Raw genomic sequence first — 27,971 nt, forward strand, 5'->3', positions numbered from 1 at the left:
CATGCTGGGCGTCTCAGAGACACTTGCTTCTCTAAGTCACACTGGGCGTCTCAGAGACACATGAAGGACAGACCCCCTCCATCCATTCACAGCTTCTTCAGTTCCATTGAGAATTTATTTTATTTTTTAAAACACGTTCCTTTCATTATGTAACAACCACCATCAGTGTCCTTGATGGCTGTTCAGCAGAAAAATGTATAATATATAACATGGCACCAGGCCACCTATGGACGGTATTCATAGGGAAGGAGGGTTGGGGAGCAGGGGACTGCGACCTACCGGTAGGATGATACAGTAGTTCTATATAAAGACTAAAGCATTGAGAAGTTAAACGGGAAATTCTGGCCCCGGTTCAAGTACTGATGAGAACCACATGACTGGCCGGTAACAATGCGTTTTCAGGACTAGCCAGCTATACAGAGATGTGGTGGTGGTGATCTCTGTATCTGTATGAGAGAGAGAGAGAGAGACACAGAGAGAGAGAGACACAGAGAGAGAGAGACACAGAGAGAGAGAGACACAGAGAGAGACACAGAGAGAGACACAGAGAGAGACACAGAGAGAGACACAGAGAGAGACACAGAGAGAGACACAGAGAGAGAGAGAGAGAGAGAGACACAGAGAGAGAGAGAGAGAGACACAGAGAGAGAGAGAGAGAGAGAGAGAGAGAGAGAGAGAGAGAGAGAGAGTGATAGGTCTTTATTCAAACCAAGCTCTCCATGTTAGCAGCAGTAGCAGCAGAGGTTTATTTTTCATTCAGAGAGTTTCTGTCTGATGCACATCCACTGTGACTGGCGCTCCTGTTCCTGCACACTACTGCTACCTTTGTGGTTAGAGTAACTCTCGTTGGTTCGTGTTCTCCCTGGAGGAGGCTATCTGACTGGAGTTAAACAACGATACAACACCCGAAGTGACTACTGAGGTGAGTTAAACAAAATATACATTATTGTAAGGGGCAATATGATGTTATTAGTTGTATGATATATAAAGGATGTTTTTAAATGTGATCTGACAATGGCTTACTTGGTTCACCCTGAGTGGATCAATAAAGTTATATAGGGGGGGGGGGGGGGGGGGGGGGGGGGGGGGCTATCCGCTGAGGTGTGCTACCTCAGAATAACTTACTGTATGTTGTTGACTGCTGAGGTGTTGCTACCTCAGAATGACTTACTGTATGTTGCTGACTGCTGAGGTGTTGCTACCTCAGAATAACTTACTGTATGTTGTTGACTGCTGAGGTGTTGCTACCTCAGAATGACTTACTGTATGTTGCTGACTGCTGAGGTGTTGCTACCTCAGAATAACTTACTGTATGTTGCTGACTGCTGAGGTGTTGCTACCTCAGAATGACTTACTGTATGTTGCTGACTGGTGAGGTGTTGCTACCTCAGAATAACTTACTGTATGTTGTTGACTGCTGAGGTGTTGCTACCTCAGAATAACTTACTGTATGTTGTTGACTGCTGAGGTGTTGCTACCTCAGAATGACTTACTGTATGTTGCTGACTGCTGAGGTGTTGCTACCTCAGAATGACTTACTGTATGTTGCTGAATGCTGAGGTGTTGCTACCTCAGAATGACTTACTGTATGTTGCTGAATGCTGAGGTGTTGCTACCTCAGAATGACTTACTGTATGTTGCTGACTGCTGAGGTGTTGCTACCTCAGAATTACTTACTGTATGTTGCTGAATGCTGAGGTGTTGCTACCTCAGAATGACTTACTGTATGTTGCTGAATGCTGAGGTGTTGCTACCTCAGAATGACTTACTGTATGTTGCTGAATGCTGAGGTGTTGCTACCTCAGAATGACTTACTGTATGTTGTTGACTGCTGAGGTGTTGCTACCTCAGAATGACTTACTGTATGTTGTTGACTGCTGAGGTGTTGCTACCTCAGAATGACTTACTGTATGTTGCTGACTGCTGAGGTGTTGCTACCTCAGAATGACTTACTGTATGTTGCTGACTGCTGAGGTGTTGCTACCTCAGAATGACTTACTGTATGTTGCCGACTGCTGAGGTGTTGCTACCTCAGAATGACTTACTGTATGTTGTTGAATGCTGAGGTGTTGCTACCTCAGAATGACTTACTGTATGTTGTTGAATGCTGAGGTGTTGCTACCTCAGAATGACTTACTGTATGTTGCTGACTGCTGAGGTGTTGCTACCTCAGTACCTCAGAATGACTTACTGTATGTTGCTGACTGCTGAGGTGTTGCTACCTCAGAATGACTTACTGTATGTTGCTGACTGCTGAGGTGTTGCTACCTCAGAATGACTTACTGTATGTTGCTGACTGCTGAGGTGTTGCTACCTCAGAATGACTTACTGTATGTTGCTGAATGCTGAGGTGTTGCTACCTCAGAATGACTTACTGTATGTTGCTGACTGCTGAGGTGTTGCTACCTCAGAATGACTTACTGTATGTTGCTGACTGCTGAGGTGTTGCTACCTCAGAATGACTTACTGTATGTTGCTGAATGCTGAGGTGTTGCTACCTCAGAATGACTTACTGTATGTTGCCGACTGCTGAGGTGTTGCTACCTCAGAATGACTTACTGTATGTTGTTGAATGCTGAGGTGTTGTTACCACAATGTTATTGCTAAACGTCAATAATGGATAAATTATCTGAGTTTTATGAAGTTGATCTCAGAAACGTTTGAATAGATTGTGATTTTGTCTCAATTGATGTTGCAGGCTTAAAGGAAAAATCCACCCAAATCCACTCATTCCCCCAAATCGTGTCACATAACGCTAATATGTGAGAACAGTATTTTTTTGTGAACAAATGTTTAATTTTGTCGTTATAATAAGGTTGGTAGCAACAAGTGGAGATTGTGAAAATCTGTTGCAGCACAAGTCGACTACAAAACCCACAATGCAATGCTCTATATGGGCTGTCTGGCTAGCTAGCTATCTAGCAAACGTAGCTATACACAATAATACTAAAGTCAATATCAGCATGTGAAGTAACTAATTAGCTGTAAAATAGGCTAAACAAACTGCACTGTCAATTTAGGAGTCTACAATCTCACCATTGTAGACTCCATGTTCAGATCGATGAGTCGGCACAACGGCACCATGCAATTTTCCCCTGGAAGAGGCGGAGATATGTGTTCGACCCTCTGTTAAATTACACATTTCTCGAGGTAGGAATATCGCCAAAAAATATGATCAATTGGAGAGAAGAGACATCCTCTCGCGTTATGGTATCGGCCAGTATTATAATCTGACATGTATGAACGGCGTTTTGGAGATCTAGAAGTCGTATTCCTATAAACGTCCAGTGTAGTGAGACAGACTTTATCACAGTACTACGTCCTACCGGACAAAGTTCTGCCTGCTTGAACGGCCTCAGATACATATGAAAACATGAATTTACCCAGGGGACATCGATAGTAGAACATCGCTCAGAGATATCACGAAAACAACAACATTATATTCAGAATGGGGAAGAATCTTTACGTTAAATACTCTTCTTGATGGTTCAGCATTGACACGCACAAGAGGAAACTGGAGAAAATGATGATCGGTATTAAAATGGCTGCATGCAGAAAAGATGAGAGAGAAATTGTAGAAAATCTGCAAATTTGTAACCAAACAGTAACTGGAGTATTCAAAAACATAGTACTTCTGATTCTAGAGTAGTGCAGTATTTGAGTGCATTCGGAAAGTATTCAGACCCCTTGACATGTTCCATATTTTGTTACGTTACAGCCTTAATCGAAAACGGATTAAAAGTTGGGTTTTTTCCCTCATCAATCTTCACACAATACCCCATAATGACATCACAATACCCCATAATGACATCACAATACCCCATAATCATCACAATACCCCATAATGACATCACAATACCCCATAATGACAAAGCATTTTTACAACCCCCCCCCCCCTCATCTTGGGTATGACGCTACAAGCTTGGCACACCTGTATTTTGGGAGTTTCACCCATTCTTCTCTGCAGATCCTCTCAAGCTCTGTCAGGTTGGATGGGGAGCGTCGCTGCACAGCTATTTTATTTGCAGGTCTCTCCAGAGATGTTAGATGTGGGTCAATTCCTGCTCTGGCTGGGCCACTCAAGGACATTCAGAGACTTGTCCCGAAGCCAATCCCGCGTTGTCTTGGTTGTGTGCTTAGCATCGTTGTCCTGTTTGAACTTTTGCCCCCCCCCCCCCCCCCCCCCCCCCCCCCTGTGAGGTCCTGAGTGCACTGGGATAGGTTTTCATCAAGTATCTCTCTGTTCTCTGCTCTGTTCATCTTTCCCTCGATCCTTACTGTGCTGCCACCACCATGCTTCACCGTAGCAGGCCAAAGAGTTCAATCTTGGTTTCATCAGACCAGATAATCTTGTTTCTCATGGTCTGAGAGTCCTTTAGGTGTCTTTTGGCAAACTCCAAATGGGCTGTCATGTGCCATTTACTGAGGAGTGGCTTCCGGCCGGCCACTCAAGGCCTGACTGGCTTGATTGGTGGAGTCCTGCAGAGATGGTTGTCCTTCTGGAAGGTTCTCCCATCTCCACAGAGGAACTCTGGAGCTCAGTCAGCGTGACCATTGGGTTCTTGGTCACCTCCCTGACCAAGGCCCTTCTCCCCCGATTGTTCAGTTTGGCCAGGCAGCCAGTTCTAAGAAGAGTCTTGGTGGTTCCAAACTTCTTCCATTTAAGAATGATGGAGGCCACTGTGTTCTTGGGGACCTTCATTTTTTGGTAGTGTGTGTAGATCGCTAAGATGTTTTTTACTTAAAAAAATATATATATTTTAAAATAATAATTATGTATTATAACAAAATGTTGAAAAAGTCAAGCGATCTGAATAGTTTCCCGATTTCACTGCTATTTAGTTTCAAACTACATGTCTGTGTGCTGTTAAGTATTATCGAATGCCTCTGAACCACCACCACCACCAAATACTTGTGGGTAGAAACAGCACTGGGTTGCAGAATGGAGCTGTTGAACAGAGCATGGTCATACCCAACCAACCCAAACCCAACCCACAGTACTGTTCCATTTCCCTCAGCTGGCCTTCAGAAAGGGTGAGAAGATAACTTGTTCCCATCTGTTGGCCTTGTGTCATCTGAGAACGTGTCAGAAATGGATAGCTACATAGCTAGTTCTGTATAAACCGTACTTGTAAAAAAGAAAACGCCATAGATGGTGTTATATTGAGCAAGAAGCAAAACAACATTTGCGTCGGCTCATATTCCTGCACAATAGTTAATGGAAACCTACAGACTCAAAAAGTAACAAGTGGAGGTTTTTTCTCTCTCCCAAAAAACCTTACGAAACAGCAAGAACACCTAAGCCAATAGTGATTGAACATAAAGGGAGGATCTTGACAAGACTAGTGCAGGTGTTTTACTCATCTAGACACGCCCTCCATCCACAAATAAATTGAGTTTGAAATTTTGGCAAAGTTGTGACAAATAAAAAAACGACTTCAGCATAAAACCATCAGAATCAGAACAAGTAGAAATGTAACTTTGAATATTAACTTTCTGTTTAAGCCTAAATCATCATCAATCTCCCAAAAAACATAACATGTTTCAACATCCTTAGTTACACTGCAGGCCAGGACATAATTTTGGCAAAGACTTGGCAGCAATGTCTATCTAGCAAGACAAACATCATCAGTTCTTTTTATCTGTTTAGACTTCAGGAGCTGCAGAATCATAGCCTAATCTGACCTACAGTACCAGTCAAATGTTTGGACATACCTACTCATTCAAGAGTTATTCTTTATTTTGTACATTGCAGAATAATAGTGAAGACATCAAAACTATGAAATAACACATATGGAATCATGTAGTAACCCAAAAAGTGTTAAATAAATCATAATATATTTGAGATTTTTTAAAGTAGCTACCCCTTTGCCTTGATGACAGCTTTGCACACTCTTGGCATTCTCTCAACCAGCTTCACCTGGAATGCTTTCACAAAAGATCCCATATGTGGGAACTCTTGAAGGAATCCTACTTATGCTGAGTACTTGTTGGCTGCTTTTCCTTCACTCTGTGGTCCAACTCAACCCAAACCATCTCAATTGGGTTGAGGTTGCGTGATTGTGGAGGCCAGGTCATCTGATGTAGCATTCCATCACTCTCCTTCTTGGTCAAATAGCCCTTACACAGCCTGGAGGTGTGCTGGGTCATTGTCCTGTTGAAAAACAAATGATTGTCCCACTAAGTGCAAACCAGATGGGATGGCGTATCACTGCAGAATGCTGTGGTAGCCATGCTGGTTAAGTGTGCCTTGAATTCTAAATAAATCAACAGTGTCACCAGCAAAGCACCACCTCCTTCATGCTTCACGGTGGGAACCACACATGCGGAGATCATCCGTTCACCTACTCTGCGTCTCACAAAGACACAGCAGTTGGAACCAACATTTGGACTCCACCGGTCTAATGTCCATTGCTTGTGTCTCTTGGCCCAAGCAAGTCTCTTCTTATTATTGGTGTCCTTAAGTATTGGTTTCTTGCAGCAATTCGACCATGAAGGCCTGATTCACACAGTCTCCTCTGAACAGTTGATGCTGAGATGTGTCTGTTACTTGAGATGTGTTGATATGTGTCCGTTGCATTGATTTGGGCTGCAATTTCTGAGGCTGGTAACTCTAATGAACTTATCCTCTGCAGCAGAGGTACCTCTGGGTCTTCCTTTCCTGTGGCGGTCCTCATGAGAGCCAGTTTCATCATAGGGCTGGATTTTTGCGACTGCACTAGGTTTTTGCGACTGCACTTGAAGAAACTGTAAAAGTGATTGAAATGCTCCATATTGACTGACCTTCATGTCTTAAGTAATGATGGACTGTTGTTTCTCTTTGCTTATTTGAGCTGTTCTTGCCATAATATGGACTTGGTCTTTTACCAAATATGGATATCTTCTGTATACCACTCCTACCTTGTCACAACACAACTGATTGGCTCAAATGAATTAAGAAGGAAATAAATTACACGAATTAACTTTTATCAAGGCACACCTGTTAATTGAAATGCATTCCAGGTGACTACGTCATGAAGCTGGTTGAGAGAATGCCAAGAGTGTGCAAAGCTGTCATCAAGGCAAACGGTGGCTACTTTGAAGAATCTCAAATATAGTTTGATTTGTTTAAAACTTTTTGTTATTTCATAGTTTTAAGGTCTTCACTATTATTCACTATTAAAATAGTAATATTAAAATATAACCCTGGAATGAGTTAGGTTGTTTCTTAGTCCTACAAAAAGGAAGACAGCACAGCAACACAATGAAAATTACAGTCAGAAACCTGATACAGATGATCAGATCACTGATGTGTTTCAACATCTTGAGCATTTCTCAAAGCTTGTGTCTAGTGTGTAAGACATCTTGGGCATTTCTCATAGCTTGTGTCTAGTGTGTAAGACATCTTGGGCATTTCTCATAGCTTGTGTCTAGTGTGTAAGACATCTTGGGCATTTCTCAAAGCTTGTGTCTAGTGTGTAAGACATCTTGGGCATTTCTCATAGCTTGTGTCTAGTGTGTAAGACATCTTGGGCATTTCTCATAGCTTGTGTCTAGTGTGTAAGACATCTTGGGCATTTCTCAAAGCTTGTGTCTAGTGTGTAAGACATCTTGGGCAAATTGGCTGATCAAGCAGAAAGACACATTTTAGACCCTCTTCAAGAAAATGGACAATAAAGTATCTGACCCACAAGTCTTCATTTTGTGACATCTTGTTTTTATAGATCCACTAGTCTTCATTGTGTGACATCTTGTTTTTATAGATCCACTAGTCTTCATTGTGTGACATCTTGTTTTTATAGATCCACTAGTCTTCATTGTGTGACAAATTGTTTTTATAGATCCACTAGTTTTCATTGTGTGACATCTTGTTTTTATAGATCCACTAGTCTTCATTGTGTGACATCTTGTTTTTATAGATCCACTAGTCTTCATTGTGTGACATCTTGTTTTTATAGATCCACTAGTCTTCATTGTGTGACATCTTGTTTTTATAGATCCACTAGTCTTCATTGTGTGACATCTTGTTTTTATAGATCCACTAGTCTTCATTGTGTGACATCTTGTTTTATAGACCCACTAGTCTTCCTGATGAGAGGCTTCCTGCTGCTGTGTCTGTTGGCACTGGGCCATGCCAAGCCCTACCAGCCAATTAACGTCTTGGACTTCATGAGGGACCATGAAATCATGATGCAGGACGCCGATGATGACGATGATGATGACGACAACGCCCTTACGGACTGCCCCTTCGGCTGCCAGTGTTCCCTACGGGTGGTGCAGTGCTCTGATCTAGGTAACATTATATTACCCACTCACTACTCCTGGTGCAGTCTGGGGGAGAGGGAGGGCTAGGGGCTCCTAACATTCTATTACACCCTCACTCCTCCTGGTGCAGTCTGGGGGAGAGGGAGGGCTAGGGGCTCCTAACATTCCATTACACCCTCACTACTCCTGGTGCAGTCTGGGGGAGGGGGGGGGCTAGGGTCTCCTAACATTCAATTACACCCTCACTCCTCCTGGTGCAGTCTGGGGGAGAGGGAGGGCTAGGGGCTCCTAACATTCTATTACACCCTCACTCCTCCTGGTGCAGTCTGGGGGAGAGGGAGGGCTAGGGGCTCCTAACATTCTATTACACCCTCACTCCTCCTGGTGCAGTCTGGGGGAGAGGGAGGGCTAGGGGCTCCTAACATTCAATTACAGCACTTGTCTGAAAGTCTCATCTGTTCAGATACTGCAGGACTGGAGGCAATCATGCTCAGTGACATTTTGGAGTTCCTCAAGGCTCTACTCTAGGACCACTACTGTTTTCATTACATTCACAACTTCTCTGTGATGTTAGCTTTACGGCTACATGGACAACACACAGCTGATTTACCGATTGATTGATATCCTGTCTCCACAGGGTTGCTCTCCGTGCCCGAGAACATTCCCACCGACACGCTAATGATCGACCTCCAGAACAACGACATCACCGAGGTCAAGGAGGACGACTTCAAAGGCATTAACAAGATCTACGTAAGAAACACACAATTAAACATCTCTCCTACTCTTATCATCACTGCAACATTCATCACTGTTTCCTATAACTTTAGGGTGGAGGGACTTTTCCCACATGAGTCCGAATCACTTTTAGACACCCATTCCCCCCTAGGCCTAGCCTTTATGCAACACATATTAGGACAGAATCACACATTCACAGCTGACGATAAACCCAAGTTCTTTATATCAGTCCCCATCGGACAGAACCCATCTGAACCAGTGTCTACCTCAGACAGAACCCATCTGAACCAGTGTCTACCTCAGACAGAACCCATCTGAACCAGTTTTAATCTCAGACAGAACCCATCTGTACCAGTCTTTCCATCAGACAGAACCCATCTGTACCAGTCTTTCCATCAGACAGAACCCATCTGAACCAGTGTCTACCTCAGACAGAACCCATCTGAACCAGTGTCTACCTCAGACAGAACCCATCTGTACCAGTCTTTCCATCAGACAGAACCCATCTGTACCAGTCTTTCCATCAGACAGAACCCATCTGAACCAGTGTCTACCTCAGACAGAACCCATCTGAACCAGCCTCTACGTCAGACAGAACCCATCTGAACCAGTCTTTCCATCAGACAGAACCCATCTGAACCAGCGTCTATCTCTACATATACTGTAACCCATAGAGATCCAATTATCTAATTTATAGCCTACATCTGTCTGTACAGGCTCTGTGTAACTTGATAGATAATTTTCCAGGTGGGGGTACTATGGCCCCCAAAGCAACATCCAGACCCTCTAGCACCAAAACTCTCAATTGAAATAGAAGCCATATTATTTCAGGTGGGGGAAGAGAGAGCTTACCGAGAGAATAAAGGGGAAACATGACATGGTTTGAGCTTAAAACCGTTCTACAGGGTGTTTCACAGAGCCTGTACAGACAGACAGAGGTAGGCTACAGTTTGTACCTTGTCTGGAAACTTAAGTTATCTGGGCCACCGAACTATTACATTGACACCCCCACGTTTATTATCTATGCATAGTCACTTACACACCTACCTACATGTACAAATTACCTCAACTAACCTGTACCCCCTCACACTGACTCTGTACCGGTACCCCCTGTATATAGCCTCCACATTGACTCTGTACCGTAACCCCCTGTATATAGCCTCCACATTGACTCTGTACCGGTGCCCCCTGTATATAACCTCCACATTGACTCTGTACCGGTACCCCCTGTATATAACCTCCACATTGACTCTGTACCGGTACCCCCTGTATATAGCCTCCACATTGACTCTGTACCGGTACCCCCTGTATATAGCCTCCACATTGACTCTGTACCGGTACCCCCTGTATATAGCCTCCACATTGACTCTGTACCGGTACCCCCTGTATATAGCCTCCACATTGACTCTGTACCGGTACCACCTGTATATAGCCTCCACATTGACTCTGTACCGGTACCCCCTGTATATAGCCTCCACATTGACTCTGTACCGGTACCACCTGTATATAGCCTCCACATTGACTCTGTACCGGTACCCCCTGTATATAGCCTCCACATTGACTCTGTACCGTAACACCCTGTATATAGCCTCCACATTGACTCTGTACCGGTACCCCCTGTATATAGCCTTCACATTGACTCTGTACCGGTACCCCCTGTATATAGCCTCCACACTGACTCTGTACCGGTACCCCCTGTATATAGCCTCCACATTGACTCTGTACTGTAACACCCTGTATATAGCCTCCACATTGACTCTGTACCGGTACCCCCCTGTATATAGCCTCCACATTGACTCTGTACCGGTACCCCCTGTATATAGCCTCCACATTGACTCTGTACCGGTACCCCCTGTATATAGCCTCCACATTGACTCTGTACCGGTACCCCCTGTATATAGCCTCCACATTGACTCTGTACTGGTACCCCCTGTATATAGCCTCCACATTGACTCTGTACCGGTACCCCCTGTATATAGCCTCCACATTGACTCTGTACCGGTACCCCCTGTATATAGCCTCCACATTGACTCTGTACTGGTACCCCCTGTATATAGCCTCCACATTGACTCTGTACCGGTACCCCCTGTATATAGCCTCCACATTGACTCTGTACCGGTACCCCCTGTATATAGCCTCCACATTGACTCTGTACCGGTACCACCTGTATATAGCCTCCACATAGACTCTGTACCGGTACCACCTGTATATAGCCTCCACATTGACTCTGTACCGTAATACCCTGTATATAGCCTCCACATTGACTCTGTACCGTAACCCCCTGTATATAGCCTCCACATTGACTCTGTACCGTAACCCCCTGTATATAGCCTCCACATTGACTCTGTACCGTAACCCCCTGTATATAGCCTCCACATTGACTCTGTACCGGTACCACCTGTATATAGCCTCCACATTGACTCTGTACCGTAATACCCTGTATATAGCCTCCACATTGACTCTGTACCGTAACCCCCTGTATATAGCCTCCACATTGACTCTGTACCGTAACCCCCTGTATATAGCCTCCACATTGACTCTGTACCGGTACCCCCTGTATATAGCCTCCACATTGACTCTGTACCGTAACCCCCTGTATATAGCCTCCACATTGACTCTGTACCGGTACCCCCTGTATATAGCCTCCACATTGACTCTGTACCGTAACCCCCTGTATATAGCCTCCACATTGACTCTGTACCGTAACCCCCTGTATATAGCCTCCACATTGACTCTGTACCGGTACCCCCTGTATATAGCCTCCACATTGACTCTGTACCGTAACCCCCTGTATATAGCCTCCACATTGACTCTGTACCGTAATACCCTGTATATAGCCTCCACATTGACTCTGTACCGTAACCCCCTGTATATAGCCTCCACATTGACTCTGTACCGTAACCCCCTGTATATAGCCTCCACATTGACTCTGTACCGGTACCCCCTGTATATAGCCTCCACATTGACTCTGTACCGTAACCCCCTGTATATAGTCTCCACATTGACTCTGTACCGTAACCCCCTGTATATAGTCTCCACATTGACTCTGTACCGTAACCCCCTGTATATAGCCTCCACATTGACTCTGTACCGTAACACCCTGTATATAGCCTCCACATTGACTCTGTACCGTAACCCCCTGTATATAGCCTCCACATTGACTCTGTACCGTAACACCCTGTATATAGCCTCCACATTGACTCTGTACCGTAACCCCCTGTATATAGCCTCCACATTGTTATTTTATTGTGTTACTTTTATTATTTTTTACTTTAGTTTTTTGGGTGAATATTTTCTTAAACTCTTCTTGAACTGCATTGTTGGTTAAGGGTTTGTCAGTAAGCATTTCACTGTGAGGTCTACTACACCTGTTGTATTCAGCATTTCACTGTGAGGTCTACTACACCTGTTGTATTCAGCATTTCACTGTGAGGTCTACTACACCTGTTGTATTCAGCATTTCACTGTAAGGTCTACTACACCTGTTGTATTCAGCATTTCACTGTGAGGTCTACTACACCTGTTGTATTCAGCATTTCACTGTGAGGTCTACTACACCTGTTGTATTCAGCATTTCACTGTGAGGTCTACTACACCTGTTGTATTCAGCATTTCACTGTAAGGTCTACTACACCTGTTGTATTCAGCATTTCACTGTGAGGTCTACTACACCTGTTGTATTCAGCATTTCACTGTAAGGTCTACTACACCTGTTGTATTCAGCATTTCACTGTGAGGTCTATTACACCTGTTGTATTCAGCATTTCACTGTGAGGTCTACTACACCTGTTGTATTCAGCATTTCACTGTAAGGTCTACTACACCTGTTGTATTCAGCATTTCACTGTGAGGTCTACTACACCTGTAGTATTCAGCATTTCACTGTAAGGTCTACTACACCTGTTGTATTCAGCATTTCACTGTAAGGTCTACTACACCTGTAGTATTCAGCATTTCACTGTAAGGTCTACTACACCTGTAGTATTCAGCATTTCACTGTGAGGTCTACTACACCTGTTGTATTCAGCATTTCACTGTAAGGTCTACTACACCTGTTGTATTCAGCATTTCACTGTAAGGTCTACTACACCTGTAGTATTCAGCATTTCACTGTGAGGTCTACTACACCTGTTGTATTCAGCATTTCACTGTAAGGTCTACTACACCTGTTGTATTCAGTATTTCACTGTAAGGTCTACTACACCTGTTGTATTCAGCATTTCACTGTGAGGTCTACTACACCTGTAGTATTCAGCATTTCACTGTGAGGTCTACTACACCTGTTGTATTCAGCATTTCACTGTGAGGTCTACTACACCTGTTGTATTCAGCATTTCACTGTGAGGTCTACTACACCTGTAGTATTCAGCATTTCACTGTGAGGTCTACTACACCTGTTGTATTCAGCATTTCACTGTAAGGTCTACTACACCTGTAGTATTCAGCATTTCACTGTAAGGTCTACTACACCTGTAGTATTCAGCATTTCACTGTGAGGTCTACTACACCTGTTGTATTCAGCATTTCACTGTCAGGTCTACTACACCTGTAGTATTCAGCATTTTACTGTAAGGTCTACTACACCTGTAGTATTCAGCATTTCACTGTAAGGTCTACTACACCTGTAGTATTCAGCATTTCACTGTGAGGTCTACTACACCTGTTGTATTCAGCATTTCACTGTCAGGTCTACTACACCTGTAGTATTCAGCATTTTACTGTAAGGTCTACTACACCTGTAGTATTCAGCATTTCACTGTGAGGTCTACTACACCTGTTGTATTCAGCATTTCACTGTAAGGTCTACTACACCTGTTGTATTCAGCATTTCACTGTGAGGTCTACTACACCTGTTGTATTCAGCATTTCACTGTAAGGTCTACTACACCTGTAGTATTCAGCATTTCACTGTAAGGTCTACTACACCTGTTGTATTCAGCATTTCACTGTAAGGTCTACTACACCTGTTGTATTCAGCATTTCACTGTAAGGTCTACTACACCTGTTGTATTCAGCATTTCACTGTAAGGTCTACTACACCTGTTGTATTCAGCATTTCACTGTAAGGTCTACTACACCTGTTGTATTCAGCATTTCACTGTAAGGTCTACTACACCTGTTGTATTCAGCATTTCACTGTAAGATCTACTACACCTGTTGTATTCAGCATTTCACTGTAAGGTCTACTACACCTGTTGTATTCAGCATTTCACTGTAAGGTCTACTACACCTGTTGTATTCAGCATTTCACTGTGAGGTCTACTACACCTGTTGTATTCAGCATTTCACTGTAAGGTCTACTACACCTGTTGTATTCAGCATTTCACTGTAAGGTCTACTACACCTGTTGTATTCAGCATTTCACTGTAAGGTCTACTACACCTGTTGTATTCAGCATTTCACTATAAGGTCTACTACACCTGTTGTATTCAGCATTTCACAGTAAGGTACCTGTTGTACTCAGCATTTCACAGTACCTGTTGTATTCAGCATTTCTCGATAAGCTACCTGTTGTATTCAGTCTACACTTATTGTATTCGGCGCATGTGAAAAATAAAGTTTGATTTGAAAGACTGGCCTAAACCCGTTGGTTTTAAGACTGGCCTAAACCCGTTGGTTTTAAGACTGGCCTAAACCCGTTGGTTTTAAGACTGGCCTAAACCTGTTGGTTTTAAGACTGGCCAAAACGCATTGGTTTTAAGACTGGCCTAAACCCGTTGGTTTTAAGACTGGCCTAAACCCGTTGGTTTTAAGACTGCCCCAAACGCAGTGGTTTTAAGACCGGCCCAAACGCATTGGTTTTAAGACCGGCCGGAACGCATTGGTTTTAAGACTGGCCTAAATGCAGTGGTTTTAAGACAGGCCTAAACGCAGTGGTTTTAAGGCTGGCCTAAACGCAGTGGTTTTAAGACTGGCCTAAACGCAGTGGTTTTAAGGCTGGCCTAAACGCAGTGGTTTTAAGGCTGGCCTAAACGCAGTGGTTTTAAGACTGGCCTAAACGCAGTGGTTTTAAGGCTGGCCTAAACCTAAACGCAGTGGTTTTAAGGCTGGCCTAAACGCAGTGGTTTTAAGGCTGGCCTAAACGCAGTGGTTTTAAGACTGGCCTAAACGCAGTGGTTTTAAGACTGGCCTAAACGCAGTGGTTTTAAGACTGGCCTAAACGCAGTGGTTTTAAGACTGGCCTAAACGCAGTGGTTTTAAGGCTGGCCTAAACGCAGTGGTTTTAAGGCTGGCCTAAACGCAGTGGTTTTAAGACTGGCCTAAACGCAGTGGTTTTAAGGCTGGCCTAAACCTAAACGCAGTGGTTTTAAGGCTGGCCTAAACGCAGTGGTTTTAAGACTGGCCTAAACGCAGTGGTTTTAAGACTGGCCTAAACGCAGTGGTTTTAAGACTGGCCTAAACGCAGTGGTTTTAAGACTGGCCTAAACGCAGTGGTTTTAAGACTGGCCTAAACGCAGTGGTTTTAAGGCTGGCCTAAACGCAGTGGTTTTAAGGCTGGCCTAAACGCAGTGGTTTTAAGACTGGCCTAAACGCAGTGGTTTTAAGGCTGGCCTAAACCTAAACGCAGTGGTTTTAAGGCTGGCCTAAACGCAGTGGTTTTAAGGCTGGCCTAAACGCAGTGGTTTTAAGACTGGCCTAAACGCAGTGGTTTTAAGACTGGCCTAAACGCAGTGGTTTTAAGACTGGCCTAAACGCAGTGGTTTTAAGACTGGCCTAAACGCAGTGGTTTTAAGGCTGGCCTAAACGCAGTGGTTTTAAGGCTGGCCTAAACGCAGTGGTTTTAAGGCTGGCCTAAACGCAGTGGTTTTAAGGCTGGCCTAAACGCAGTGGTTTTAAGGCTGGCCTAAACGCAGTGGTTTTAAGACTGGCCTAAACGCAGTGGTTTTAAGACTGGCCTAAACGCAGTGGTTTTAAGACTGGCCTAAACGCAGTGGTTTTAAGACTGGCCTAAACGCAGTGGTTTTAAGACTGGCCTAAACGCAGTGGTTTTAAGACTGGCCTAAACGCAGTGGTTTTAAGACTGGCCTAAACGCAGTGGTTTTAAGGCTGGCCTAAACGCAGTGGTTTTAAGACTGGCCTAAACGCAGTGGTTTTAAGGCTGGCCTAAACGCAGTGGTTTTAAGGCTGGCCTAAACGCAGTGGTTTTAAGACTGGCCTAAACGCAGTGGTTTTAAGGCTGGCCTAAACGCAGTGGTTTTAAGGCTGGCCTAAACGCAGTGGTTTTAAGGCTGCCTAAACGCAGTGGTTTTAAGACTGGCCTAAACGCAGTGGTTTTAAGACTGGCCTAAACGCAGTGGTTTTAAGACTGGCCTAAACGCAGTGGTTTTAAGGCTGGCCTAAACGCAGTGGTTTTAAGGCTGGCCTAAACGCAGTGGTTTTAAGGCTGGCCTAAACGCAGTGGTTTTAAGGCTGGCCTAAACGCAGTGGTTTTAAGACTGGCCTAAACGCAGTGGTTTTAAGGCTGGCCTAAACGCAGTGGTTTTAAGACTGGCCTAAACGCAGTGGTTTTAAGACTGGCCTAAACGCAGTGGTTTTAAGGCTGGCCTAAACGCAGTGGTTTTAAGACTGGCCTAAACGCAGTGGTTTTAAGACTGGCCTAAACGCAGTGGTTTTAAGGCTGGCCGGAACGCAGTGGTTTTAAGGCTGGCCGGAATGCAGTGGTTTTAAGACTGGCCGGAATGCAGTGGTTTTAAGGCTGGCCGGAACGCAGTGGTTTTAAGGCTGGCCGGAACGCAGTGGTTTTAAGGCTGGCCGGAACGCAGTGGTTTTAAGGCTGGCCTAAACGCAGTGGTTTTAAGACTGGCCTAAACGCAGTGGTTTTAAGGCTGGCCGGAACGCAGTGGTTTTAAGACTGGCCTAAACGCAGTGGTTTTAAGACTGGCCTAAACGCAGTGGTTTTAAAGCTGGCCGGAACGCAGTGGTTTTAAGGCTGGCCGGAATGCAGTGGTTTTAAGACTGGCCGGAATGCAGTGGTTTTAAGGCTGGCCGGAACGCAGTGGTTTTAAGGCTGGCCGGAACGCAGTGGTTTTAAGGCTGGCCGGAACGCAGTGGTTTTAAGGCTGGCCTAAACGCAGTGGTTTTAAGGCTGGCCGGAACGCAGTGGTTTTAAGGCTGGCCGGAATGCAGTGGTTTTAAGGCTGGCCGGAACGCAGTGGTTTTAAGGCTGGCCGGAACGCAGTGGTTTTAAGGCTGGCCGGAACGCAGTGGTTTTAAGGCTGGCCGGAACGCAGTGGTTTTAAGGCTGGCCTAAACGCAGTGGTTTTAAGGCTGGCCTAAACGCAGTGGTTTTAAGGCTGGCCTAAACGCAGTGGTTTTAAGGCTGGCCTAAACGCAGTGGTTTTAAGGCTGGCCTAAACGCAGTGGTTTTAAGGCTGGCCTAAACGCAGTGGTTTTAAGGCTGGCCTAAACGCAGTGGTTTTAAGGCTGGCCTAAACGCAGTGGTTTTAAGGCTGGCCGGAATGCATTTAATAAATCGGTCAAAGTATTTATTATCTGTTCATTTGGATCCCCATTAGTTGTTACTTCCTGGGGCCTAACGTATTACTCAAGTCAACCTCCATTGTCTAAACTACTAAGAGTTGCTGTATATTTCACATATCTTCTCTTCCCCAGGCCCTGTTCCTTGTTAACAACAAGATCTCGAAGATCCATCCCAAAGCTTTCCGTAACATGGATCGGCTACAGCTGTTGTACCTGTCCTACAACCAGTTGACACAGATACCTGCCAACCTACCCCGGAACATCCTGGAGCTGCGTATCCACGACAACAAGATCAGCAACATCCAGAAGGAGTCCTTCAAAGGACTCAAGTCTGTGCATGTTCTGGGTACGTACAGTTAAGAACACATTCTTATTTACAACGGCTGCCTGGCAACTATTGGCTGAGACCAAAGTGATCCACTATTCCTTATGTGGCAGCCCAACGTGACTCTGGTCAACTGTAGTGCACAATGTGAAGAGTCAAAAAAATAAAAAGTTGTCATTTGAGGCAGAATGCATCTAGGGTTATTAATGATTGCCCTCTATATAGGAGTTCAAGAAAGATCTGTTCAAAGTGCCATATGAGGCTTTTAACCCCCCTGTATGTTTTTCCTGACCAGAGATGAGTGCTAACCCGTTAGCTAACAACGGGATAGAGCTGGGAGCATTCGACGGCATGGAAACCCTGTATATCAGGATCGCGGAGGCCAAGCTCACAGCTGTACCTAAAGGTAAGACTACTAGTAACAAGCCAAGCTCAGAGCTGTACCTAAAGGTAAGACTACTAGTAACAAGCCAAGCTCACAGCTGTACCTAAAGGTAAGACTACTAGTAACAAGCCAAGCTCACAGCTGTACCTAAAGGTAAAACTACTAGTAACAAGCCAAGCTCAGAGCTGTACCTAAAGGTAAAACTACTAGTGACAAGCCAAGCTCACAGCTGTACCTAAAGGTAAAACTACTAGTGACAAGCCAAGCTCACAGCTGTACCTAAAGGTAAGACTACCAGAAACAAGCCAAGCTCACAGCTGTACCTAAAGGTAAAACTACTAGTGACAAGCCAAGCTCACAGCTGTACCTAAAGGTAAAACTACTAGTAACAAGCCAAGCTCACAGCTGTACCTAAAGGTAAGACTACTAGTAACAAGCCAAGCTCACAGCTGTACCTAAAGGTAAGACTACTAGTAACAAGCCAAGCTCACAGCTGTACCTAAAGGTAAGACTACTAGTAACAAGCCAAGCTCACAGCTGTACCTAAAGGTAAGACTACCGATACACGATACATGCTATACATCTTGAATACTGTCCACATTCAATACTGAACACATTTAATACTGAACACATTTAATACTGAACACATTTAATACTGAACACATTCAATACTGAACACATTTAATTAAATCTGACATTGCCGGGTGACTTTATTCCATGTGCATATTTCGGACCGAGTTCGTGGTACTTAATGTTTACATGCAGTGTTATATATTTTTTTGTTTAATCATCGCTGTATGTGTTTATTTCATGAAAATAAATCCTATATTTTGTATAATTTATTTCTCTGAGCCTCCAGTCTGATCGCGTGTCTAAATATATTTACATACACAGCCCTGATTGGATCGTCTTGACTCTAGAGCAGATCTGGGGCAATTCCAGTCCTCAGGGGCCTGATTTGTGTTACCCCTCCCCCTCATCCATCCCTCGCAAACACACCTGATTTAAACTCACTGCATTTTTAACTGAACTAACATGATTAGTTGATTATTGGGAGTCATGTGTGTTAGCTGGGACTGGGGGGAAAAGTGTGACACCAATCAGGCACTTTGAGGACTGGAGTTGCCCCAGATCTGCTCTAGAGCGTACCCCGTCTTTCCCCGTCAAAGTAGGAGGAGGATACATATGGAAATAAAAGATGATTGGTCATTGGTCAAAATAATCAGATCAGATTGTGATGTCATGCTCTGGGCTAAAAACTCCATCCCACCTGAACAGGTAGAAATTACCGGAGTTTTATTCCCCTCCACCACCAAAAACAAAATCTTAAAGTTTCCTGTGCATCATAACCTGACAGTGATTTCCTGTTTTCAGATCTCCCATCTTCACTCACAGAGCTTCACTTGGATTATAACAAGATCAACAAAGTAGAAATTGAGGACTTTTTCAGATATAAAAAAATACAAAGGTAAAAACACTACTGAGATGTGATGTGATAAAACACTACTGAGCCTCTCTACTGTATATAGCCTCTCTACTGTATATAGCCTCTCTACTGTATATAGCCTCTCTACTGTATGTAGCCTCTCTACTGTATATAGCCTCTCTACTGTATATAGCCTCTACTGTATATAGCCTCTCTACTGTATATAGCCTCTCTACTGTATGTAGCCTCTCTACTGTATGTAGCCTCTCTACTGTATATAGCCTCTACTGTATATAGCCTCTACTGTATATAGCCTCTACTGTATGTAGCCTCTCTACTGTATGTAGCCTCTACTGTATATAGCCTCTCTACTGTATGTAGCCTCTCTACTGTATGTAGCCTCTCTACTGTATGTAGCCTCTCTACTGTATATAGCCTCTACTGTATATAGCCTCTCTACTGTATGTAGCCTCTCTGCTGTATATAGCCTCTCTACTGTATGTAGCCTCTCTACTGTATATAACCTCTCTACTGTATGTAGCCTCTCTACTGTATATAGCCTCTCTACTGTATATAGCCTCTCTACTGTATGTAGCCTCTCTACTGTATATAGCCTCTCTACTGTATATAGCCTCTCTACTGTATATAGCCTCTCTACTGTATAGAGCCTCTCTACTGTATATAGCCTCTACTGTATATAGCCCCTCTACTGTATATAGCCTCTACTGTATATAGCCTCTCTGCTGTATATAGCCTCTCTACTGTATATATCCTCTCTACTGTATATAGCCTCTCTGCTGTATATAGTCTCTCTGCTGTATATAGTCTCTCTACTGTATATATCCTCTCTACTGTATATATCCTCTCTACTGTATATAGCCTCTCTACTGTATATAGCCTCTCTACTGTATATAGCCTCTACTGTATAAAGCCTCTCTACTGTATATAGCCCCTCTACTGTATATAGCCTCTCTACTGTATATAGCCCCTCTACTGTATATAGCCTCTACTGTATATAGCCTCTACTGTATATAGCCTCTCTGCTGTATATAGCCTCTCTACTGTATATAGCCTCTCTACTGTATATAACCTCTCTACTGTATATAACCTCTACTGTATATAGCCTCTCTACTGTCTATAGCCTCTCTACTGTCTATAGCCTCTCTACTGTATATAGCCTCTCTACTGTATATAGCCTCTACTGTATATAGCCTCTACTGTATATAGCCTCTACTGTATATAGCCTCTACTGTATAAAGCCTCTACTGTATAAAGCCTCTCTACTGTATATAGCCTCTACTGTATATAGCCTCTACTGTATATAGCCTCTACTGTATATATCCTCTCTACTGTATATAGCCTCTCTACTGTATATAGCCTCTCTACTGTATATAGCCTCTCTACTGTATATATCCTCTCTACTGTATATATCCTCTCTACTGTATATAGCCTCTCTGCTGTATATAGCCTCTCTGCTGTATATAGCCTCTCTGCTGTATATAGCCTCTCTACTGTATATAGCCTCTACTGTATATAGCCTCTCTACTGTATATAGCCTCTCTACTGTATATAGCCTCTACTGTATATAGCCTCTCTACTGTATATAGCCTCTACTGTATAAAGCCTCTCTACTGTATATAGCCCCTCTACTGTATATAGCCTCTCTACTGTATATAGCCCCTCTACTGTATATAGCCCCTCTACTGTATATAGCCTCTCTACTGTATATAGCCTCTCTACTGTATATAGCCTCTCTACTGTATATATCCTCTCTACTGTATATAGCCTCTCTGCTGTATATAGTCTCTCTGCTGTATATAGTCTCTCTACTGTATATATCCTCTCTCCTGTATATATCCTCTCTACTGTATATAGCCTCTCTACTGTATATAGCCTCTCTACTGTATATAGCCTCTACTGTATAAAGCCTCTCTACTGTATATAGCCCCTCTACTGTATATAGCCTCTCTACTGTATATAGCCCCTCTACTGTATATAGCCTCTACTGTATATAGCCTCTACTGTATATAGCCTCTCTGCTGTATATAGCCTCTCTACTGTATATAGCCTCTCTACTGTATATAACCTCTCTACTGTATATAACCTCTACTGTATATAGCCTCTCTACTGTCTATAGCCTCTCTACTGTCTATAGCCTCTCTACTGTATATAGCCTCTCTACTGTATATAGCCTCTACTGTATATAGCCTCTACTGTATATAGCCTCTACTGTATAAAGCCTCTACTGTATAAAGCCTCTCTACTGTATATAGCCTCTACTGTATATAGCCTCTACTGTATATAGCCTCTACTGTATATATCCTCTCTACTGTATATAGCCTCTCTACTGTATATAGCCTCTCTACTGTATATAGCCTCTCTACTGTATATATCCTCTCTACTGTATATATCCTCTCTACTGTATATAGCCTCTCTGCTGTATATAGCCTCTCTGCTGTATATAGCCTCTCTACTGTATATAGCCTCTACTGTATATAGCCTCTCTACTGTATATAGCCTCTCTACTGTATATAGCCTCTACTGTATATAGCCTCTCTACTGTATATAGCCTCTACTGTATAAAGCCTCTCTACTGTATATAGCCCCTCTACTGTATATAGCCTCTCTACTGTATATAGCCCCTCTACTGTATATAGCCCCTCTACTGTATATAGCCTCTCTACTGTATATAGCCTCTCTACTGTATATAGCCTCTCTACTGTATATAGCCTCTCTACTGTATATAACCTCTACTGTATATAGCCTCTCTACTGTATATAGCCTCTCTACTGTATATAGCCTCTCTACTGTATATAGCCTCTCTACTGTATATAGCCTCTCTACTGTATATAGCCTCTACTGTATATAGCCTCTCTACTGTATATAGCCCCTCTACTGTATATAGCCCCTCTACTGTATATAGCCCCTCTACTGTATATAGCCTCTACTGTATAAAGCCTCTCTACTGTATATAGCCCCTCTACTGTATATAGCCTCTACTGTATATAGCCCCTCTACTGTATATAGCCTCTACTGTATATAGCCTCTCTGCTGTATATAGCCTCTCTACTGTATATATCCTCTCTACTGTATATAGCCTCTCTGCTGTATATAGCCTCTCTGCTGTATATATCCTCTCTACTGTATATATCCTCTCTACTGTATACAGCCTCTCTACTGTATATAGCCTCTCTACTGTATATAGCCTCTCTACTGTATATAGCCTCTACTGTATAAAGCCTCTACTGTATATAGCCCCTCTACTGTATATAGCCTCTCTACTGTATATAGCCCCTCTACTGTATATAGCCTCTACTGTATATAGCCTCTACTGTATATAGCCTCTACTGTATATAGCCTCTCTACTGTATATATCCTCTCTACTGTATATATCCTCTCTACTGTATATATCCTCTCTACTGTATATAGCCTCTCTACTGTATATAGCCTCTACTGTATATATCCTCTCTACTGTATATAGCCTCTCTGCTGTATATAGCCTCTCTGCTGTATATAGCCTCTCTACTGTATATATCCTCTCTACTGTATATAGCCTCTCTACTGTATATAGCCTCTCTACTGTATATAGCCTCTACTGTATAAAGCCTCTCTACTGTATATAGCCCCTCTACTGTATATAGCCCCTCTACTGTATATAGCCCCTCTACTGTATATAGCCTCTCTACTGTATATAGCCTCTCTACTGTATATAGCCTCTCTACTGTATATAGCCTCTCTACTGTATATAGCCTCTCTACTGTATATAGCCTCTCTACTGTATATAGCCTCTCTACTGTATATAGCCTCTCTACTGTTATAGCCTCTCTACTGTATATAGCCTCTCTACTGTATATAGCCTCTCTACTGTATATAGCCTCTCTACTGTATATAGCCTCTCTACTGTATATAGCCTCTCTACTGTATATAGCCTCTCTACTGTATATAGCCTCTCTACTGTATATAGCCTCTCTACTGTATATAGTCTCTCTACTGTATATAGCCTCTCTACTGTATATAGCCTCTCTACTGTATATAGCCTCTCTACTGTATATAGCCTCTCTACTGTTATAGCCTCTCTACTGTATATAGCCTCTCTACTGTATATAGCCTCTCTACTGTATAGCCTCTACTGTATATAGCCTCTCTACTGTATATAACCTCTCTACTGTATATAGCCTCTCTACTGTATATAGCCTCTCTACTGTATATAGCCTCTCTACTGTATATAGCCTCTCTACTGTATATAGCCTCTCTACTGTATATAGCCTCTACTGTATATAGCCTCTACTGTATATAGCCTCTCTACTGTATATAGCCTCTCTACTGTATATAACCTCTCTACTGTATATAACCTCCCTACTGTATATAGCCTCTCTACTGTATATAGCCTCTACTGTATATAGCCTCTCTACTGTGTATAGCCTCTACTGTATATAGCCTCTCTACTGTATATAGCCTCTCTACTGTATATAGCCTCTCTACTGTATATAGCCTCTCTACTGTATATAGCCTCTCTACTGTATATAACCTCTCTACTGTATATAACCTCTCTACTGTATATAGCCTCTCTACTGATATAGCCTCTCTACTGTATATAGCCTCTCTACTGTATATAGCCTCTACTGTATATAGCCTGTCTTGTTACTGTTGTTTTTATTTCTTTACTTACCTATTGTTCACCTAACGCCTTTTTTGCACTGTTGGTTAGAGCCTGTAAGTAAGCATTTCACTGTAAGGTTGACAACACCTGTTGTATTCGGCGCACGTGACAAATCAACTTTGATTTGATATTTACAGATTAGGACTGAGCTTCAACCAAATCAAGGTCGTTGAGAACGGCAGCTTCGCCAGTATACCCAACGTCCGTGAAATCCACCTGGATAACAACAAACTGAAGAAGGTTCCGCCCGGTCTCAACTCACTGCGGTATCTACAGGTAAGATATGATTAGTCACCTGTTGGGCATTCCCAACGATAACTTGAAACAGTTTTTTTTTTACTCCTTATTTGTGTACTCAACTCAACGTTGTAGTTCTGTCATACCATTCTGCTACAACACGTGTCAAAACTCATCCCACGGAGGGCCGAGTGTCTGACGGGGTTTCGTTCCTCCTTTGTACTTGATTGATTAATTAAAGGAACTCCCCTCACCTGGTTGTCTAGGTCTCACCTGGTTGTCTAGGTCTCAGTAAGGAACTCCCCTCACCTGGTTGTCTAGGTCTCACCTGGTTGTCTAGGTCTCAGTAAGGAACTCCCCTCACCTGGTTGTCTAGGTCTCACCTGGTTGTCTCAGTAAGGAACTCCCCTCACCTGGTTGTCTAGGTCTCAGTAAGGAACTCCCCTTCACCTGGTTGTCTAGGTCTCAGTAAGGAACTCCCCTTCACCTGGTTGTCTAGGTCTCAGTAAGGAACTCCCCTCACCTGGTTGTCTAGGTCTCAGTAAGGAACTCCCCTCACCTGGTTGTCTAGGTCTCAGTAAGGAACTCCCCTCACCTGGTTGTCTAGGTCTCAGTAAGGAACTCCCCTCACCTGGTTGTCTAGGTCTCAGTAAGGAACTCCCCTCACCTGGTTGTCTAGGTCTCAGTAAGGAACTCCCCTCACCTGGTTGTCTAGGTCTCAGTAAGGAACTCCCCTCACCTGGTTGTCTAGGTCTCAGTAAGGAACTCCCCTCACCTGGTTGTCTCAGTAAGGAACTCCCCTCACCTGGTTGTCTAGGTCTCAGTAAGGAACTCCCCTCACCTGGTTGTCTAGGTCTCAGTAAGGAACTCCCCTCACCTGGTTGTCTCAGTAAGGAACTCCCCTCACCTGGTTGTCTAGGTCTCAGTAAGGAACTCCCCTCACCTGGTTGTCTAGGTCTCAGTAAGGAACTCCCCTCACCTGGTTGTCTAGGTCTCAGTAAGGAACTCCCCTCACCTGGTTGTCTAGGTCTCAGTAAGGAACTCCCCTCACCTGGTTGTCTGGGTCTCAGTAAGGAACTCCCCTCACCTGGTTGTCTAGGTCTCAGTAAGGAACTCCCCTCACCTGGTTGTCTAGGTCTCAGTAAGGAACTCCCCTCACCTGGTTGTCTAGGTCTCAGTAAGGAACTCCCCTCACCTGGTTGTCTAGGTCTCAGTAAGGAACTCCCCTCACCTGGTTGTCTAGGTCTCAGTAAGGAACTCCCCTCACCTGGTTGTCTCAGTAAGGAACTCCCCTCACCTGGTTGTCTAGGTCTCAGTAAGAAACTCTCCTCACCTGGTTGTCTAGGTCTCAGTAAGGAACTCCCCTCACCTGGTTGTCTAGGTCTCAGTAAGGAACTCCCCTCACCTGGTTGTCTAGGTCTTAATTGAAAGGAAAAGACAGAAGAAAAAAAAAATATATATATATAGATAAACATTTTAACACCCCTGTGCTATGATAATATAGGCTACAAATTCCTAAATATATTCAAGTATGATTGCTTCTATGACACTAGCGATGTGTGAATCTTTGAGACATTCACAAATAGCCAGACAGAGTATCCGAGTAGCAATGGGACTGAACCTCTATTGGCCTCAGCATGCTTCATAAACCTAAACTTGAGACCACCAGGTGGTGTAATTGACTAATTGATTTATTAAACCGGTCCCTATTCCACCAGGTGGTGTAATTGACTAATTGATTGAATAATCGGTCTCTATTCCACCAGGTGGTGTAATTGACTAATTGATTGATTAATCGGTCTCTATTCCCCCAGGTGGTATAATTGACTAATTGATTGATTAATCGGTCTCTATTCCCCCAGGTGGTATAATTGACTAATTTATTTATTAATTGGTCCCTATTCCCCCAGGTGGTATAATTGACTAATTGATTGATTAATCGGTCCCTATTCCCCCAGGTGGTGTAATTGACTAATTGATTGATTAATCGGTCTCTATTCCCCCAGGTGGTGTAATTGACTAATTGATTGATTAATCGGTCTCTATTCCCCCAGGTGGTATAATTGACTAATTGATTGATTAAATCGGTCCCTATTCCCCCAGGTGGTATAATTGACTAATTGATTGATTAATCGGTCTCTATTCCCCCAGGTGGTATAATTGACTAATTGATTTATTAAATCGGTCCCTATTTCCCCAGGTGGTATAATTGACTAATTGATTTATTAAATCGGTCTCTATTCCCCCAGGTGGTGTACCTCCATGCTAACAGCATCAGCAGTGTGGGGGTGAATGAGTTCTGCCCTGTCCGCTCCAGTGTTAAGAAGACCTTGTATACGGGCATCAGTCTGTTCTCTAACCCTGTTAAGTACTGGGACGTCCAGCCCGCCACTTTCCGCTGTGTGTCTGGACACAGAGGGGTTCATCTGGGCAACAACCGGAGGAAGTAACACACACACACAGGGGTTCATCTGGGCAACAACCGGAGGAAGTAACACACACACACACACAGGGGTTCATCTGGGCAACAACCGGAGGAAGTAACACACACACACACACACACAGGGGGATTCAGCTGGGCAACAACCGGAGGAAGTAACATATACACACACACACACACACAGGGGGATTCAGCTGGGCAACAACCGGAGGAAGTAACATATACACACACACACACACACAGGGGGATTCAGCTGGGCAACAACCCGAAGAAGTAACACACACACAGGGGGATTCAGCTGGGCAACAACCCGAAGAAGTAACACACACACACACACACAGGGGGATTCAGCTGGGCAACAACCCGAAGAAGTAACACACACAATGGCAAGGTGAAGTTCTAACCATATGGTCATATCTATCCTATATAGCTACAGATCTACAAGTGCCTACCTGCCTAGGGAATTGGGTGTCTGTCAGGATCACAAGCCATCCTATAGCGCCTCCTTCTGGTAGACTTCAGTAATACCCACCTCCTCAACACACAGGATTATTTGTTGTTGTTGTAAAGACCAACTCTTCGTTCCTCCTCAACGAGTCAACAAACGCATCCACCCCTGTTAGTACTTCAGTGTTTTCGTCGATATCTTTGTTTCTTCTCTGTTTAGGAATGAGTATAATCTGCTAGATATGTTGTCTTTGGATTTCTTTCTGACACTGCATGCCTCCCTTTTATAATCTGCTAGATATAGCCTAAATAAAACTAGTTTTCATGGTGCTAATAAACGTATATATATTTACAGAAACTAGTCAACGTTATATGTCTAGATGGTGATAAACATAAAATGACAGAAAATGCTAGTCAACTGTTACTACATGTCTACATGGTGCTACATGTTTATAATTAAAGAAACTAGTCAACCTTTTACATGTCTTCATTTGAACATGATTATCTATTGTAGCATTACATGTATGTAACTGTTCTAATTACATAAACTTGACATCTAAAATACAGGAAAGGAAATATTCTACTTTTATT

At 43.5% G+C, this 27,971-nt stretch overlaps 2 protein-coding genes across 5 annotated transcripts in view; one reads left to right on the forward strand and one right to left on the reverse strand.

Moving 5' to 3' along the window:
* cenpp (centromere protein P) overlaps positions 1-27,971 on the reverse strand; it is a 160,372-nt gene that overhangs the window by 44,445 nt on the left and 87,956 nt on the right. The gene's annotated exons all lie outside the window — the stretch shown is intronic.
* aspn (asporin (LRR class 1)) lies at positions 52-27,946 on the forward strand. Its single transcript, XM_031825815.1, has 8 exons — positions 52-922; positions 8,054-8,272; positions 8,882-8,994; positions 17,593-17,806; positions 18,081-18,191; positions 19,545-19,638; positions 24,394-24,532; positions 26,743-27,946. Exons 2-8 carry the CDS (start codon positions 8,071-8,073, stop codon positions 26,941-26,943), a joined length of 1,074 nt encoding a protein of 357 aa, XP_031681675.1. The 5' UTR covers positions 52-922; positions 8,054-8,070; the 3' UTR covers positions 26,944-27,946.

This window comes from Oncorhynchus kisutch, linkage group LG5 (assembly GCF_002021735.2).
Source record: "Oncorhynchus kisutch isolate 150728-3 linkage group LG5, Okis_V2, whole genome shotgun sequence".
Lineage (NCBI taxonomy): Eukaryota > Metazoa > Chordata > Actinopteri > Salmoniformes > Salmonidae > Oncorhynchus > Oncorhynchus kisutch.

Excerpts from the sequence above, each read along its gene's own strand:
- aspn (XM_031825815.1), top strand. The coding sequence starts at position 8,071 with ATGAGAGGCTTCCTGCTGCTGTGTCTGTTGGCACTGGGCCATGCCAAG. Across the intron at positions 8,273-8,881 it reads GGTGCAGTGCTCTGATCTAG|GGTTGCTCTCCGTGCCCGAG; the intron begins GTAACATTATAT and ends CTGTCTCCACAG. Across the intron at positions 19,639-24,393 it reads AGATATAAAAAAATACAAAG|ATTAGGACTGAGCTTCAACC; the intron begins GTAAAAACACTA and ends TGATATTTACAG.